The 17,619-nt window shown below is 46.6% G+C and overlaps 4 protein-coding genes across 4 annotated transcripts; 3 read left to right on the top strand and 1 right to left on the bottom strand.

Annotated features, from left to right (window-relative positions):
* The first annotated feature begins 3,402 nt into the window (after positions 1-3,402).
* Positions 3,403-4,483, top strand: LOC126562782 (ras-related protein Rab-34). Its single transcript, XM_050219365.1, has 4 exons — positions 3,403-3,758; positions 3,832-4,027; positions 4,095-4,302; positions 4,384-4,483. The coding sequence occupies exons 1-4, from the start codon at positions 3,403-3,405 to the stop codon at positions 4,452-4,454; spliced, it is 831 nt and encodes a 276-aa protein (XP_050075322.1). The 3' UTR covers positions 4,455-4,483.
* A 59-nt stretch (positions 4,484-4,542) lies between these two features.
* LOC126563583 (dynein axonemal intermediate chain 4) lies at positions 4,543-6,813 on the top strand. Its single transcript, XM_050220229.1, has 3 exons — positions 4,543-4,677; positions 4,818-4,952; positions 5,014-6,813. The coding sequence occupies exons 1-3, from the start codon at positions 4,543-4,545 to the stop codon at positions 6,811-6,813; spliced, it is 2,070 nt and encodes a 689-aa protein (XP_050076186.1).
* A 2,041-nt stretch (positions 6,814-8,854) lies between these two features.
* On the top strand, positions 8,855-11,462 carry LOC126562435 (translation initiation factor IF-2). Its single transcript, XM_050218946.1, has 4 exons — positions 8,855-8,968; positions 9,422-10,164; positions 10,432-10,559; positions 11,171-11,462. Exons 1-4 carry the CDS (start codon positions 8,938-8,940, stop codon positions 11,430-11,432), a joined length of 1,164 nt encoding a protein of 387 aa, XP_050074903.1. The 5' UTR covers positions 8,855-8,937; the 3' UTR covers positions 11,433-11,462.
* Positions 11,463-15,412: 3,950 nt separating this feature from the next.
* Positions 15,413-17,282, bottom strand: LOC126562326 (uncharacterized). Its single transcript, XM_050218788.1, has 2 exons — positions 17,157-17,282; positions 15,413-16,569 (listed from the first exon to the last, which is right to left on the bottom strand). Exons 1-2 carry the CDS (start codon positions 17,272-17,274, stop codon positions 15,413-15,415), a joined length of 1,275 nt encoding a protein of 424 aa, XP_050074745.1. The 5' UTR covers positions 17,275-17,282.
* Positions 17,283-17,619: the final 337 nt, after the last annotated feature.

Here is a 17,619-nt window from a genome sequence, read left to right as displayed (position 1 = left end):
GAAATCTTTTGTCTCTTTTACCGGCGATTCAAAGGCACACTTTGTCGTGGCCGTTTTCACTCCGTAACGGGAGAATAATTAGCTGGGTAATAATGAAAATCGTGTCGAGGCTTTTTTTAAAGGCTTTTTGTTTTCTCCACTAGATAACTTCAGTGTCCAAACAAATGTCTAGCCAGGCTAGTGTTTGGGAGTTTTGTCCGTCTGCTCGCAAACGAAGCAAGCGGCGATGTTTATTTTTCTGCTTGCTTGCTTTTTTAACACGTTTTTTTTTGCAATCACAAACCGTGTACACCCACAAATGCTGCTAGAGCAGGTTAAAAACAACAGCACCATCACGGTACACGCCACTCTTCACTGTCACTATTTTTCCCCCTTTTTTGCCGTACCGCTGGATGCTGCTGCTAGAGGGTTGATTAATTCACTTCACTTCACTGTAGCCTCCTCTCGGATGGGATGGGATGGGTTGGATTTGTTTTGTACGGAGGGAACCCGTACCTACTGTGTAGCCGGAGACTCACGCGCGCACCGATGCCTAGCACTGTACTGATCTGATTAATAGTACCTCGCGGAATAGCGAACTTTTTTCTTTTGCCCGGCTCGGTCGGTTTACTCGTCGACACCGTTCGTGTCATCGAGGCATGGGAGACACTGTCTCAGCCCTCAGCATTCGGGCTCACTGATCCTAGCTCATCATCATACGCACAGGCCCACGTCACAACGCTGCTGCCGCCGCGTATCCGCCCTGGTGCTTGTTTGTTCGGAATGAAGTCAACACCAACGGAACCCGTCCCCGGCCTGTGTGAATGGGATGCAAAGTGTGGAATTGATAATGAACAGCGCAGCGGTGCACAGCCGACCGGCATCCATTCACAGCGACCATTTGCACCGCTAATAAACGAGTCGAAAACGGAAAAAATCACCCAGAAAGCCCGCAGTCTGTGTCGTAAAAATCGCACTCAAACCTACAATCCGGACAAACGTGCGAGAGTGTGTGTCGGGCTTTTGTCGGCCTACAACTCGGCTGCACATTAGCACACGGGGGCCGTGCTGCCGGTTCCTGTCGCACCCTATTACACACGGCGATCGATGATCGATGCAGCTCGGGATGCTGGCAACAAGGCGCAAGATCACGCGAATGGATGGATTGAACAGAAAACTGGAATGGGTTCACTCTTCAAACCGCCCAACCGTGGGACAACGTACACCAAACTGCAGCCCGATATAAATAACACACAAATAAATCATCGCTGCAAATATGATGAGCACCCGGCACTGCATGGACCACGCGTACAAGCGACAAATCCATTTCGTACGTACGAACGGAGACGAAGATGGTGAAACTAGTTCGTCTTCTGCAAGTGAAAAATGGTGGAAAAGTTGTCATGAAGACGGGAGAAGTATCATGAATGAAACGCACGTTCACTTGCGAATGGTGTTGGGTGAGGTTAGTGTAGTGTACCTAGACTAGAACCTGAGATATGGTATCGAGAACTTGTATGACTAGTGCCAGGGATGAGCAACTTGTGCAAAAATAAAAAAAGGTGCTTTAGCATCTTTGGTCCTTCTATCCGTGAGCGAAGAAATTGTAGATCATAAAACTGACTTTGGTGTCAACCCATCTGAAGCTTTACGGTGTAGAAGATCCAGGATAAGATGGGCAATTTTATACAGAATCCTCAAGCCAGATCAAGTCAGGTCTATGGCGGATCATAGCAAATTACTCATAATTATCAACTGACGATGCGATATGTGTTAGAATGGTCTTTAGGATTCCCCTCAATTTTTGGCAAATTCTATTACCATTCTATTGATCGTCGAAACCAAGTCAATAATTAAAACCACACGCGGACATTGATTTATCTACAAAAATGAAGGCGTCATATGCCTCCGTTCTAGAACCATCATGATCACCCCTGGATCGGCACGCTTCGATTCGCATCCAGCACCTTAACCAACAGCATTGACAACTTTTGCAACATTGATACAACCATAGCAACGATCGGGCAAAAATTGAACCAAACATATTGATAAGCAAGAACAGAACAAAATTAAACCGGCTAATGGCACACGGTCATTCCTTCCACCATTCATCACGTATCGATGCAAACTTCAACTCTTAATGAACGGTAAATTTATTCCAAAATCCTGTTCTATACGCCTCTCTACGCTGAGAACGGTCGTGATTAAGAGGTGCGCTGTTTTGAACAAAAAAAATGCGTCCCTTTAGACGACTTTATACATCATATTTGCTCAAACCGCACCAAACTTCCTGCTTCGTGGGCCTTAACCCGGTTTGATGCCGTTTTGTGTTTAATAGAGACATCGTTAGACCGGTGATATGCGTGGTGTAGTTGCATTTTAGTGTCGTCTATCTTGTCTTAAAACAACTCTTATACCATACGTGTAACAATCGCGATAATCTTGTTCGCTAGGGTTTCTAGGGAAGACCCTGATGCGTTTTGGCAAAGATGCAACGACAGCTGTGCTGTCGAATGTTTTAACAATGACCCAAGCACAATGCTAAAGATTCAATGCACTCACACACTCATTGCATCCTTCATCATCCATCTCAAGAGATCCTATTTCGGGACCAACCTATCAACCATTACAGCTGTTTACCTCATTCGAACGCATCGATCCTAGAATGATTCGATACGGGGTTCTCTTCGTCAAACATTCTCACACCTAACCTAGAACCTCCGCCACCACCTGGCGTTGGTAGAACGCGCCGGCAGCGGGTTTTCTTCGCTTGTTATTATCCATTTCCGCCTTTTCGAGGACTCGCCCTGGGAAGGCGAACGATCGCCTATGTGAACATGTGTGCCGATCGAGCTGTTTGTGTATGGGTGCGTGCGTATTGCTGTTATCCTTTCTCCTTCTTCTCGTGATACCGTTGTCTTCCTAGTTCTGCTTTCTCCTGTGCCTTCTAAACGAGACACCTTGCGACCGAGGAACCGCTCGAGCGTAGCGTAGGGCTCAATACATCGCGATCAAGCTTGCTGCTGCTGCTGCTGCTCGGTGAAGTAGATCGGAAATGGTAGGACCTTTCAAAACCGTGAGCACCACCACACCACACAATTGTCCACAACAATTCTATCAAACTGCTGTCTCGTTCACTCTCTCGTTTGTACTGTCTCGTACTTTCTCGCTCTAGAGTACCTTAGCAAACCTACCCTATTGTGACGGTTGCTATGGTATGCCCGCGTGCTACGATATGTATTGGTGCGTGTCTTTCCGGTGCGCACCCTACGTGAAGGTCCTTGCGAGAGATCGCATGTATCCTAGAACGCTTGCCCGCGGGTATTCGAGTCCTCTCGGCGAACATCCACGCAGTTCGTGTCGCATTCTGTTACAGTGCAGTTCGTGGTCGTGTTGTGAGCTAATTGCAGTTGCACAAAAGCCATGCCAATCTATCGCAAAAACAAACGCCCAAAGCCTACCAGCTACGAGGTGTTGAATAATAATGTGGACTACGGTACACGGCGCATTGACCAGTTGCCACGACCGTACAGCTGCCAGGTAACACCCTACCGGGAGCTAGACTTTAGTGAGCGTACAAAGCGAGCAGCACAAGCAGTAGTGCCATTTCTGCTACCAGCGTGTAAGGCTATCTTTATCGGGGATGTGTCGATCGGGAAGACATCGCTCGTGAATCGGTTCTGCAATGAATCGTTCGACGGCGACTATACGGCTACAATTGGGCTAGATTTTGAGGTGGAGCGGTTTCAGATATTAAACCAATCGTACAGCTTGCAAATGTAAGTTCCTATGTAAATGCTGGAACGTCCGTGGAGGAGCATCTACTTATCGTGATAAACGTGAATGTTACAGATGGGATACGGCAGGCCACGAACGATTCAAATGTATCGCCCAGTCGTACTACCGGAATGCCAGCGTCGTAGTGGTAGTATTCGACATGACACGCCCAGAAACACTACTCAACGGGAAGCGATGGCTTGATGAGGCATTACGATTGAACCAAGGACCAGTGCTCAAGTTTCTCGTTGGAACTAAAAAGGATCTTTTGGTATGCTGCTCACACTTGCTGCTTATCCAATAGGTGAAGTAATTGCTTAATACTCTCCCACTTCCAGAGCAATCAGGCACTCTGTGATATTGAGCTAGAGGCGATCAAAATGGCGTACGACATCAATGCCGAATACTGGCCTGTTTCGGCACGGACCGGGGAAAATGTTACCAAATTTTTCCGCCGAATGACGGCACTGGCCTTCGATTACGGTGTGCAGCGGGCGATGGAAACGAACGCCTCTCTATTACAGCCAAACGGCAACAGTCTTTTGAGTAAGTATCAATATGAAAATAAAAATTGACTTGAAATGCCTGAAGCTTATTCAAACTTTTTCCATTTCCGTTTCTACACAGATCTATACTTTCTGCGAAAGGAAAAGAAGGAGAAAAAGTTTCTGAAATGTTTTAACTGTACAATAAACTAATTTATTATTCTATTTTATAAGCTCAGCAACCCTTGCTTCACTTCTGTCGTGTCCGACAGGCATCCGAAACATCTTTTAGCCAGTAACAATGTCTCGCGGTCATCGAGATGGTTCCGGGAAATCGGTCAAGTTCTATTCCGCATCCCTGAGTGCCGGTGCTGCAAGTGACAGTAAATTTGTGGTCGATATTGTAAACCGGTTGAAGGAACGGAACAGCCTAGAGGTAAATTGCGCTACATCATGTTCATCGAGTTTCCCTTGGTGCCGGTCACTAAGTAACCGACCGGCTGGTAAACAGTACGAGTAACTAGGGTTGTTTCGGTTGCTAAGAAAAGTATTGCTGTTGATTCGTTGCACGTTTAGGTCCTCATCGATGGAGTGGATCGAACGCCAAACAATATTGCACCCCCGTTGTTCGGGGAGGAAGCGTTTGTGTGGAGTCGTTTTCGGGAAAACTTTCAACCCGCCAGTGAAAAGATGGAGGACGGAACTGCTCCGGTGAGTGTGGGGATGATATCAACGAGGAGTCATTATCGTAAGCAAGATCACACCTTTTCAGAGTGCCGATAAACCGGACGGTTTTGATAATCTAGACCATCAGCCCAACTACGAGGGTGTTATCGATCGCCGAAGCCCTTCGCTGGAAGCTGGCCAGAAAACGTTCCACGTCAAGATTCGACTTACGGAAACTGACGACATTGTGCTGTTTGAGAACCCGAGTCACGTCGTGTCGCTCGACGCGGAAGAAGCCGATCTCGTGAAGGAACAGAACCGTTTGTTCGAGACACGCCCGAAAGCTCGCCGGACAGCGGACGCCGAAGCACAGACCCGTGACCTGCCATGCAAATCGCGCTCGGTCAACACGGAGTGCATTCACCGGCAGGATGTGGCCTCGTTCGTTTCCAACTACGACATGTACGACACGTACAACGATCTGGAGCGACATACGAAGGAAATTAATGTGGCCGAATCAGCTTCCAAGCTGGAGATTACCACCTACTCGCGCGAGGGCATGGAAGATATCGACGATCGTCTGAACCGTAATCCAAATTTCCATCTCTCGTCCATGATCTTGCAGCGTCTGCTGGCAGGCAATATTTACCGCGAGCAGCAGATACGATTTCGCAACATGTATCCACCGGATCCGTGCCGGGTGGATATACGGTATCTGTACCGGTTGGACGTGCTATGGACGTACCGGACGGTTGAAACGATGGGCAAAGCGGTAGCCTGTGCTAGTTGGTGTCCAGCGAATGGAGACATCGTTGCGATCGCATACGGAATTTACGGTCACACGAGCAGCGATGATCGGGGCATTGGGTACGTGTACGTTTGGAACATTAAGAACCCGGTTAACCCGGAGCGTAGGTATCGGTTCGATTGTCCCGTGACGTGTGTTGCGTTTTCGCAACGTACACCACAACTCCTCGCCATCGGATTGTACGACGGGTTGGTACAGATTCGTGACATTACGGACACCACCCAGACACCGCTGGCTGTATCGAATCGGGACAAGTTTCCCGTTTACCAACCGATTTGGGATCTCAAGTGGGTTGAGTTTGATAATGAAAGTAAGGATGAAGTGATTGCCGTGTCACAGAACGGTTGGGTCATGAAGTACACGCTAACAATTGGCCAGTATCTACTTCCGTACCCTCTGTTGCGGTTGGACCGAGTGGAAGGAACGCTGGAAGGACAGGCGACAACCTCGACCGATCCGCAACCGGTTAAGATACAGTCCGATCTACACCCACAGGCACTCTGCGTAACGATTCATCCGGTGCAGAAGGACAAATATTACATCGGTACGGACGAGGGTGCTGTGCATTGGTGTAGCATTAACGATCCTTTCCAGCATCTGGGTGTGCTGCAGATGCACACCCGCGGCATTTTCTGCATCGAATACTCTCCCTGGAGCCCGAAGATCTTTCTCACATGCAGTGGCGACTGGAGTATACGAATTTGGATCGAGGATCTGCCGGAACCGATCGTTACGCTCAGTACTGGGTTCGCTCCGATACAGGCCGCTTACTGGTCACCAACGAACAGCACCATAATCGCGAGCGTTACTCGAAACGGTGTGCAGTTGTGGGATCTGAAACGTCGTAGCTCTAAGGCGGCTTCCGAGACCACGCTGGGCAGTCTGACGACGGCGCTGACCGTGATACGGTTTACCAACTGTGGCCGAAGTCTATTGGTTGGTGATGCGGAAGGAAAGGCCCATATTTGTGCCCTGGAGGATATGCCTTTTCCTCCACACTTTCAGTACCGGGAACTTCAGGCGGCCATCTACTCAAAGTTGGTAACTACACCGGATCTTCTGTCGCGTGTGCGTCGGATGGGATATCTCGGTTACTGAGTGAGTGTTGGGCGATATTTGTTGCAAAATACAACCGGTTGATAAACAATGTAACCAAAACGATATGTGTGGTCGCCCGATAGTTCACACGATCGATCCGTGGTAGCACTGATTTACATCGACATCAGCAAACTATTATCGACTGTTTAAAAGACGGGCTTTTCAGTGTATTGTGCTGGGAACTGTTAAAGAAAAAAAAAACAAATCAATCCTCTCTCCCATTCGCTTCTTCCTCTCCTCCTCCCTTTCTACATTTGCATGTGATTCTCGCGGTCGCTTAATTTTCCCCGCGATCGACACACCGGCAGCAATAGCGCTCGAAACACATTACGATCGATCGATCGAGAGCTCTCGTGCGGTTTTACGATCGTTTTAAAAGATTTTAAAATTCGGTCATAAAATTATTTTATAATCTTTCCCCACCGCCGTTCTTTGTGTTCTTCGGCTTCCGCGCGCATTGTATCACCGCCGCAAGCAGGATTCTCGTTTCGCGTGAAGTCTCGGGAGGGGTACAGAGTGGCGCGCTTGTTCACGTCATGGCTGAATCCAACATTCAGCTGATAATGGTAATGGTTTCTATTGGTGGAGTGACTAGAATAAATTGTGACCATAGCCCCGAAGCCAAAAAACCACAAACAGCTTGTTTTCATTCGGTTTTCTCCCCCAAAACGTGTGCTTTTATTGCTTTCGTTGACAACTGTTTAGCATCGGTTTTATGTGCACCGTAAATGATCGTAGAATGATCAGTGTGATCTGCGCATCATGATCGTTTTCTTCTTCGCCTGTCCAAGAGCTTCTTTTCCCTCCGCTGCACAGCTTTTGATTACCGCAGTGAGTATGTCTTACCAACAAACAAAAAAGAATGAAAGAAAAACGTTTAAGAAATGTTTTGATTCCGTTTTTTGCCTTGGACCGCTGGACCAAAAATGATGGGCGCGTTTTTATTACTTTTTAATGGCCAACCCAAATCCCTGCGTCGGGTTTTGCGGCAGGGCAAAGGAGGAAGTGTGCATGTGAGTGCAGTAAACATCGCTTAACGCCGCGTGACAAAAGGAAAGTTCCTTCCGTTTGGATACCGGACCGGACGGATGGTAGCTTCTACCGAACCAGCACACGAGATGTTCTTTTGACTCGAAAAAAAAAGAAAAGCCAAAACCCCACAGATGCACAATTTGTAATTTTATGTTGATGCCGTGTCTAACAAAAAGCGCGTCCTCGTCCACCGTCCATGAAATTAATCCTCGATGCTGGAAGATCCCGTTGCATTGTTGAAAGAGACAGGAGTCAAACACAACAGTCAAGAACAACTGCGTTTCGTACGGTCGAAGGAAATGTAAACGTTAAAGTACTCATTTGCGAAATGATTCGGTGCGCGTGCGAAAACCCTTGCGGCTATTAACACTTCCAACAGGACCAAGCTGCCATTACAAGTCCGAGGGTGTTAAACTGCACAAACAGCAGCATAAATCAGTCGCCGTCTCGCATGGGTACTGCCTCACCCCGCGCATGTGCTCTTCTCTGCCACATAATGCACAAAATGATGCGACTGATGGTGGGTACCGACCATCGATTATCGCGTTGTGGATTTAAAGGTAATTGAAGCTAGCGACATAAAATATGCAATAAAACAAGCTGTTTGTGCGGCACGGAACTGAGATCTTGCTATATTGAGATTAAATGTATTGTGAGATAATCGTGGGCATATGATTGCGCATTAAGAGGCTTGGGGCCTTGTTGAGAAATTCAACTAAATCAGCTATATATTTGTTTTGTTTATTATCAAACAGCTATATTGAATGAGTTCTATTACAAAATACTAAAAATATTCAATCGTTTAGACACATTTGATAAATAAAATAATAAAATTCATATTGTATCCACATCATAAATAGATTCCAACCGAAAAAATATAATAAATAGGAGATTCAAACCATGTCGACTTCGAGTCGACCGTTCACCTTTCATAGTTACATCTAACTTCCGCTAGAGGCGCTACAAGTCTGTTGACATTGTTTGCTTGGAAAATAATGCGATATAGATTACTTTCTACCATGTGTCATCACGCCGGAAGCCGAGGATAGAAGCGAGCAATCTCCGTTTTGACATCTCTTTTCCATCTCAAGTATGGGTCCGAAGAAACCGTCTGAGAAGCCCGGTAAGCTAAAATTCGTCCATTTTACAGTGAAAATATCGTTTAAGTATCATGAAACGTGTGTAACAATGCTTGCGAACCGTGGCAGCATGCAGTACGCCGGTGGTTTAGACGGAAAAGTGATTATTGAGTGGGAAATAGCATGTTCATGTTGCATTGTGTACGCCACGAGGGCTGTGTTCCGTCAACTCTGGTTCGTTGGTGCGGTGAAATGGTGCGACGCACCGCGATACGCGATGCCCACTGTTTCACAGTGATGCTTTGAAACGTGTTTATGAATGATGAACTTTTACGAAGAGGGAATCTCACTGAAAAACGCAATGTTTGAGACACTTTACTTCGCAACTGACAACAAACAATCTAAGCAATATGATTGCCTCCTCGCTGCTTTCGTATTGTAGCCCCCACACATGAATACTAAGTCGTTTCTCCTCTGCTTATTTCCACCCATTCCAGCCGGCCAACCGGCCGAAAAGAAAGAGAAGAAGCCGGCAGCCGCCGCCGCAACGGCTTCCGGATCTGGCGAGAAGAAACCCGCAGCGGAGAAAAAACCTGCCGCGGAGAAGAAACCTACCGCAGAGAAGAAACCAGCAGCTGCCGCTCCCGCTGAGAAGAAACCCGCAGCGGAGAAGAAGCCTGCTGCCGAAAAGAAGCCGGCAGCGGAGAAGAAACCCGCTGAGGAGAAGAAGGCCGAAAAGCGTGCCGCACCGGCTGGTGATGCCAAGGCTGCCCCGAAGAAGAAGGCCCCGGCCGCTGCCGGTGCCGCTGCTGCTGGATCTAGCAAAGCGGCCGGCGATGCTAAGAAAACCGCACCGGCCGCTGGAGCTGCTGGCGCCAAGAAGGGAGCGAAGGCCGCTCCGGCTGCAGCAACCGCTGCTGCCGCTGCTAGCAAGAAGAAGGCTGCGGAGAAGAAGAGTGCCGCTGCTGCTGCCAAGCCTGCAGCCAAGGGTGCCAAGGCTGCCGCAGGCGCCGGTGCAAAGGGTGGCAAGGCTACGGCTGGTGCTGCTGGCGGAAAGGTAAAGATTTCGGCCACCACCGGCAAGAAGAAGCCCGAGCGCAAGATCAACGCCAAGGGCAAGAAGTCCACCAAGAGTCCGAAGCCGAAGCTGACGAAGGAGCAGATCAAGGCCAAGATCCAGAAGGGTATCCAGAAGGCTCGGGCCACCGCTATGCTGCGCGCCAAGCGTGCAAAGACCAAGGTGAGTGCATTAGTTGATTTGGTGTTGTAATGTTTACATCACAGCTGCACGGAAGGGAGTGGATTAGTGAGTGTTGTAATGATGACAATTTTAAGACGGAATCTCGTTGATGCTACCAGCAAGTGCTAAAAACATTTCCAACTGAAACACCCACTCAATCCACCCCGAATGTGAAGTGTTGTGAAATTCCAGCGCAAATGCACCGTGATGGGATGATCGAGACTGAAAACTAATAATTTTCCCTACTGTTTCTCTCCATTTGTGCAGCTGGTCAAGGGTCCGTACGGAACAGTGTTGCGCAAGATTCGCACATCCGTGCACTTCAAGCGGCCGAAGACTCTACGACTTCCCCGTCGTCCGAAATACCCGAGGAAGTCGGTCGCCAAGCGCAGCCGGTAAGTAGCAATACTCATGTTGAAGACAAGCCCTTCATAGAGATATATAATTAGGCATTCTAATCAGGAATAATTTAAACATGACTCCCTTCCTTGTCGGGATGATTGTGAAGATTAAGAATGCTAGAAAAAATCTTTTTATTTGCAACTGCTTTCTACCACACCATTACTAGAGAGCATACTAATGAAAGAGACAGTTTATTTGTGCATAGAGCTCTACACAATGCCAAATTGTCCAAAAATAGTGCTAAAATTTAAGTTTAGTGACTTAGTTTCTGCGCTGGCCACTTGTCTTGTTCGGCGCTTGACAGAGCGCAGCCTTACTAAATTAAGCATTCTAATCAAAAATAATGTAATACATGACTCCTTTCCTTTGTAGGGATGATTGAGAAGGTTAGGAATGCTAGAAGAAATCTTTTTATTTGCAACTGCTTTCTACCACCCATTACTAGAGAGCATACTAATGAAAGAGACAATTATTTTGGGCCTCGTGTAGAAGAGACAGCACCAAAATGTCATGAAATAGTCAAAAGCCCCTTCTCTGATCCTTCTTCTACAGCGCTGAAATAGTACCAAAACCGATAATGACTTCCTTTCTTTCCGCCCAACAGCATGGATGCGTACAATATAATTAAGTACCCGTTGACGACTGAAGCGGCGATGAAGAAGATCGAGGACAACAACACGCTCGTCTTCCTGATTCACCTGCGCGCCAACAAGAACCACGTGAAAGCCGCCGTAAGAAAGCTGTACGACGTGAAGGTGCTGAAGATCAACACGCTGGTGCGACCGGACGGCAAGAAGAAGGCGTACGTGCGACTAACGCGCGACTACGATGCACTGGACATTGCCAACAAGATCGGCATCATCTAAAAAGTGCTGTTAGTTTTCGTACGTTTGTTCGAACGCGCTCCATCCGTCTCGGGTGCGTTCGGGAGCGGGAAGCAGGAAGGGTGCGTGCGCTGCTTGGGCGAATTGTGAAGAGGTACCTTTATTGCCCGAATCCATCTCCCTTGCCAAGCGCGCGTATCCTTTTGCATTCCTACTCTCCTCAGATGCGTTTCTCTGGCGCCAATTTTTTTCCACTCTTCCGCTGGGGAATCCTTCTGTACAGTTTAGCTTGTGCTGTAATTGTTGCAAGCGGACATATTAGAAGTACACACTCTGTAACAACTGGAGAACGTTTAAGAAATATAACATCAGGAGAGGAGAAAATGTAACACTGTGCGTGTAATTGTGTTGGATGTTGTTTGCAATGATGACATTAATAAATCAGAAATGAGTTCTTACTGGTTGATTGATTAAACGGCTTTAAAATAAATGTATCATCCTGATCTGCCGCAGAAGTCCTTTGTATCACTCATGGTCAAAAGCGATCCAAATCTATCCAGTTATCTATTATCTAGGGCTTTCTGATGGACCCATATATGCCATCACTGATCAAATTGAAATCTCTCCATGGTTTGATACATGTAGATGGTCAAGAAAAACCCAGGTTAGCTCTTCCGATGCCTTTTTCGCTACATGAATAATCGGAGTCAAGTCTATATAATTCGCAATTCAATGATTCGAATGATCTTCGTGCAGCTCTTCCGGTCCTCCCGAACATAAGTAGCGGATTAACCTATGGGATGAGTTGACGACTGCCAGGGACCTCGACAGCCACGGTTCCCTGTATAATTTTGATGGGCCTCGATGTCCATTCCGATATTTGAGACCTAGGGCCTCAAAACAATTTTGACCCGTTATTGCCGAGCATACAGGGAACCAATAATTCTTCGTCAAAGCGACACAGGTTTCTCATTCCCAGCCATGATTTGCCCCGGTTAACAGTTTTGATTCTGAATTTGTTAATTTATTTATCATTTCACTGGACCTTGGGGCCCAGTTATAGCATCTAAAGCTAACATATTTTAGAATACAAAATACAAAGAGCTGACCAAGACAAATATGCTAATGAGTATACGGACTCACGAAACGAATACAATTGGGAAACCCGGAACGCGTCAAATTGGGCTCATAGCGGACACAAAATTAAATTCACATCACATGTACAGGAAAGGGTCTAAGATTAACTGTAGTGCGTAGAGTAGGCGAGTCGATCCGTTTTTCCTTGCTTAAAAGTAATCGCTGCTTGTTGCAAAGCACGCTGCCGCAACTTATCGAGCCCGAGAAGCGCACAGCGGTCGTTATAGACTACGGGAGTCCACCAGGAATGCAGAGCGAATTTTGTGAATTTGGTTATTGGAGCAGTTGCCTTAATTTGCAGTGTATCCAATTGGTTACCGGTGCCCTTGCTCTTAACTGAACCTACAACTCAGCATCTCGATGCCAAATTTGTCCCCTAGATAGTAAAAAATTCGAACGACTCCTTGCACCAAAACGACCATTTTAATCTATGCGCATGCTGTTCCCGCACCACGCTGTCACGTTTGACAGCATTCGCAGCACACGCACATATGTCACCTGTCAAAAACGACACCACGGGAAAAAATGCACAAAAAATAAATCATGGCCGAACGTTCTGGGACGCAGAAGTGCACGCTCCGTGAAAACGTTGCTCAGCTGCTATAATGGTGTGGTTTGTTGTGTGATTAGAACTTGATTCGCACCGCAACGGACAACTGGCACTGGCCAGTGAGCTGTGATCGAACGTGATTTCGTAATCAACTACTGCGCACTGCAGTAATCCTTGCAGATTCGACGAATCGCCGGCTTCGGCCACGGCCGCTTAAACGCAAATTCTTGCTAGTTCTTGGAAAGGCGCGTAGTATCGATTTTTCTGTGCTTTTTTCTCTCTATAACATCCCACCAAGGGTGGTCCTTCGGCGTGTCCACCGTGTGTGAATATCGGTTACATCGAACAAAACTCACCCCACCGATCGTATCGTAAAGCCTGGAACGGAACACTTTAGTTCTGCCACCATAGTTTGCGTTTGTGTGTGAGTGTTGTGAAAAATTGCCATAATATCGTGCGTTGTGTTTGTTATTTTTGAGGTATTTTTCCTCCTTCTAGTGGGTGGTTGTTTGATAAAGGCCCTTTTTGTACAGTAGCATCAAAATGTACAACGGAATCGGTCTAACTACACCCCGCGGATCCGGCACGAATGGGCACGTACAGCGTAACGTGGCATTTGTCCGGCCGGGAAAGAAGGACAACATCAACTACCGCACGGAGGATGATTTAGCGAAGCTGGACGCCCAATCGAATCGACAACCGAATCAAGGCATCCTAGATCACGAACGGAAGCGAAAGATTGAAGTCAAATGTGCCGAACTGGAGGAAGTGCTTGAAAGCCAAGGGTAAGCGAAAGCCATTGATTCCGTTGGTACTGCGGCGAGTGTGGGTTGTGTGTTTGTTTATTGATTTTTAATCCATTTTTGGTACAACTATTTTAGGCTTGGCCAGGATGAAGTTCGTGCCAAGGTGGAGCTGTACCGTTCGAAACTGATGGACCATGGGACGATTGAGTTGCCGAAGGATGAGTTTGGAAGACTGCTGTAAGTAAAATAGGAACAAATCCTTGATTTTTTTTCTACATCCAAATTCGAAGCGTAAGTGGTGAAGCCATCCAATGATCCTTGCGAATGGCGAGTCGTACAGGTCGTATCGTATCTACCCACGTGCCTGCGACACCTGCGCATAGGTTTTCCACCCTCACTGATTGATGAATAATACTGCCCGTAGAAAAAAAATACCAAGCGTCCTGCAAAGGGCTTCGGGGTCCCTCTTTCGTTTCTTACGCGGTCAAGCAAAACGGAAATAGGGAGGCTAAGTATGGAAATGCTTATTGGGGTCGAACATTTCTTTCCCATTGCAGGGTTTTCTACTCATTTTGGCATTTGGACGGTATATTTCGTCGGTTTTGCTATGTATTTCCATTTCTGTCAAGCAATTCCAGGCCATCCGAATGCATTTCTGATCCTTCCGTTTTTACTGCGGTTCATATTAAAATGAAATGAAGAAGGATTGAAAATAGATAAGGGTGGAATGGAACTGATCGACGAAAATGAAAAAAAAAAACATTTCACAGTCGACTCCGAAACACACCGTTGAAATCGTATAATGATTCGATAAATCCTTTATCGTTTTTGTTAAAGGAATGGCTACTATGTGTAGCTTACCGGCTTGGATTCAATGTGTGCACACGAAATGAAAACCAAAAAACTTTATTTTAGATACATTTATTGAGGCCTTACGACTCCGTTTTTTGCTCCCCGTATCTTAAAACATTTAACTTAGATTTGCATTATGGACACTAAATGAAAAATGGCTTAATTTATTTGCATTTTTAATTACTATTAGTCATGATTCCTTAGCCGTCTACTATTTGAATCCTTTTCAAACGCCGAGAATTTTCGTTCATGCCAAAAATTTATTATCGTATGTAACTTTAAGAGGTTTTTTTTTCACCACAAAAAGTTGGGTAATATCCACTTCTGTTAAACTATGGATCCATACGGCTTGGGGTTTGATTTTTTTAAATAAATAAATTGACAGCCGTACCGGTAACTGAGGTTCCGGACTTCACACAGTAAGAGCATAGCTCAATTCCTATCCGGACCGAACCCTCGTAGTGAGGACTTTAACTATCCAGAATTTGAAATTGTGAAGTGTTTAAATGCAAATTTCGATATTTGCTTTTAAACTGCTGTGAATTTTGATATTTGATAAATTCTGGGCATGAACGGAAGGCCAGCAAGGCGCTTATCTTCGATCTACTATTGTATTTTCTTTTCTCTGCGATTCCCAAACATTTCTTCCTAATATCTCAATTTGGCACTTGGTCATTCCTGTTTCACATCACTGTTTCACCCTCCTCCTCCCTCTCTACTCCGTAACCCCATTTTCATCAGTCATCCTCCCGTGTGGAGTAGTCAACCGCTCCACTATCAACTCCACCACTAGTCACCGGGTGATCCTCACCCTCGACGTACATCGTCGCCAGCGGTTGTAGAAAATCGTTACTAATGTTACCATCCTCACTACCGGTCGCATCATCCCCATTCATCGTTACCGCACTATGTACACCCTGCATAGCCTCGTTCAGGATTGCCAATTCGGCAAACGTTTTGTGTTCCGTCCATTCGTCCGCAACGAACGGTTTTACCCGGGGCAAACGTTCCTTGTGCCGCAACCGTTGGTTCGTGTACCGATCGAACAGTTTGCCCGACGTATTGCGCTTCACCGTGTTTCTGGGCGCGTAATAAATTTCCTTCAACTCCGCAGGAAACACTTGCGTTATCACATCCGCGTAATGGCTCATCATCCGATGCTTGAAGAGGATGTTGAAGTGCAAAAACTGATCAACGATCAGATGCGTTATGATCGTTTGTCCGCGCCGTTCGAGTGGTTCGTTCGGTTTGAAGCTGCTCAGTATCCATCGGCCCGACTGGGATGATTGCAGCAACCGCAACATACTGTCCCTATCGATGCGCACCGGTATGTCACCAATCGCACCGGAAGTTCGTTCTTTTAGCGTCGGTGGTTCAATCTTGCGCTTCACCAACGGTTGTATGAGCGAAAGCGATGCGGCCGTATAGGTGGGCGGCATGATAAGCGGTGAATCACGGTCGGTGGTAGATCGGCGTTTCAATCCATGCCCGTTCATTGTAGCGGGTTGTTGGGTGTCGTGATCCGTTTTGATGCTCACCACATCATCATCGGATTGTGGGTGTTGGTGCTGCTGTTGCTGCAATAGCGCTGATTGCGTCGCGGAATGATCCAAATCGAATGGATACTTTCGTTTGTACGTTGGAGCTGTACCGTTTAGGGCCGGATGTAATTGTCTTGGTGCTACGGTGCCTGGCGTGCTGGTACCGTTCCCATTCCCATTCGGTAGCGCAATGTGTGCGGCAATATTGCTAAGGAAACTTTGCTGATCCTGTCGCCACTGGCGAAGGCGATGCTTGAATAGTATCTTTTGACCGAGCAATCGGGCATCGCTGAAAAGTTCATTAATTTCGGAATCCTCAATCAGCACCAAGCTCACCTCATCGATACCGCAATCTGTAATAGAAAAAATGCCAAAAAAGAGCGTACAATTGGGGGTTTATGGATAAGGTAGAAAAATGCAATTCAAACGAAGCAAGAGACGATCTTCTGATCGATCGTTCGTAATGAAGAATTTAAAAATCGATCTTCGCGTTTGTCGCTTAACGCATGCGTTTGACGTGCAGGAAAGAGAGAGGTGCATAAAGGGCGAATAAGATACACATACATGTATGTGAAGGACCATGCGGTGGTGTAACCAAGCAAGCCAAGAAGAAGCAATAACCCTCTTACGAAGCCCTCTAAACCAAACTGCTGTAAGGAAGGTTTTTGAAAGATTTTATGTGGAAGCTTAACATCAGCGGATATTAAGGGTGCTTTGAGTAGGAGAATATTTTGCTTGCTTGGATGCCCTGCTAAGAATGAGCATTCTCTACATCTCAAGTCGTAACTGATTCATCATGGCGCACTCTATAATAACAATGCTCCTTTAGGGGTGTTGGATTAACATTACGTCTCATCAACTGGTTTTCATATTACGGCATGATTACCGCTTACAAAGCACAAAAACTCACGAGAATCGCGCGCGCGGCACGGATACTTACAAACCATTCTTTTGTATGCTGCCGCACTGAGGCCCCAATCGTTCACGACCAACTGCTCCAGCAGGTTCCGATCATACTCGCCAAGCATTTCCTTCGATTCATCGCTTTGTTCCGACATGATGATGATGATGATATGATGATGTCTTGCTTCTCGGTGCCGGAAATGGTCGTGTGTTTTTCCCCCGATTTCACGCACAGCAAACGTGCAAGTAGTGTACTATTTTTTGCTTTCTGATAACTCTTTGTTTTGTTGGAAACTCACTTAACTTAACTTGAGTCATTAAACATTTCTTCTCCCGACCGATCGACACAGGATCAACGTAGATTTTTGTTTTCGCACTCACTCTCCTAGATTCACTTGTACTTTAAGGTGGATTCTCCTACTCCAAGCAGCTATCTTTCACTTAACATCAATTATCTTGAGCTCCGAACCAACATCATGATGTGTTGTCTCGTACCGCGG

The sequence above is a fragment of the Anopheles maculipalpis genome, chromosome 3RL (assembly GCF_943734695.1).
Source record: "Anopheles maculipalpis chromosome 3RL, idAnoMacuDA_375_x, whole genome shotgun sequence".
Taxonomy (NCBI): domain Eukaryota; kingdom Metazoa; phylum Arthropoda; class Insecta; order Diptera; family Culicidae; genus Anopheles; species Anopheles maculipalpis.
The sequence above is the reverse complement of the archived record's forward strand: the minus strand, read 5'-3'. Positions and strand labels throughout refer to the sequence as shown.

Bases quoted from the DNA above. Each gene is read 5' to 3' on its own strand.
- LOC126563583 (XM_050220229.1), top strand. From the start codon at position 4,543: ATGTCTCGCGGTCATCGAGATGGTTCCGGGAAATCGGTCAAGTTCTAT. The intron at 4,678-4,817 runs GTAAATTGCGCT...TTGCACGTTTAG, and splicing joins AGGAACGGAACAGCCTAGAG to GTCCTCATCGATGGAGTGGA. The intron at 4,953-5,013 runs GTGAGTGTGGGG...ACACCTTTTCAG, and splicing joins TGGAGGACGGAACTGCTCCG to AGTGCCGATAAACCGGACGG.
- LOC126562782 (XM_050219365.1), top strand. From the start codon at position 3,403: ATGCCAATCTATCGCAAAAACAAACGCCCAAAGCCTACCAGCTACGAG. The intron at 3,759-3,831 runs GTAAGTTCCTAT...TGAATGTTACAG, and splicing joins CAATCGTACAGCTTGCAAAT to ATGGGATACGGCAGGCCACG. The intron at 4,028-4,094 runs GTATGCTGCTCA...TCCCACTTCCAG, and splicing joins GAACTAAAAAGGATCTTTTG to AGCAATCAGGCACTCTGTGA.
- LOC126562326 (XM_050218788.1), bottom strand. From the start codon at position 17,274: ATGTCGGAACAAAGCGATGAATCGAAGGAAATGCTTGGCGAGTATGAT. The intron at 16,570-17,156 runs GTAAGTATCCGT...TTTCTATTACAG, and splicing joins AGCATACAAAAGAATGGTTT to ATTGCGGTATCGATGAGGTG.
- LOC126562435 (XM_050218946.1), top strand. From the start codon at position 8,938: ATGGGTCCGAAGAAACCGTCTGAGAAGCCCG. The intron at 8,969-9,421 runs GTAAGCTAAAAT...CACCCATTCCAG, and splicing joins GAAACCGTCTGAGAAGCCCG to CCGGCCAACCGGCCGAAAAG. The intron at 10,560-11,170 runs GTAAGTAGCAAT...TCCGCCCAACAG, and splicing joins TCGGTCGCCAAGCGCAGCCG to CATGGATGCGTACAATATAA.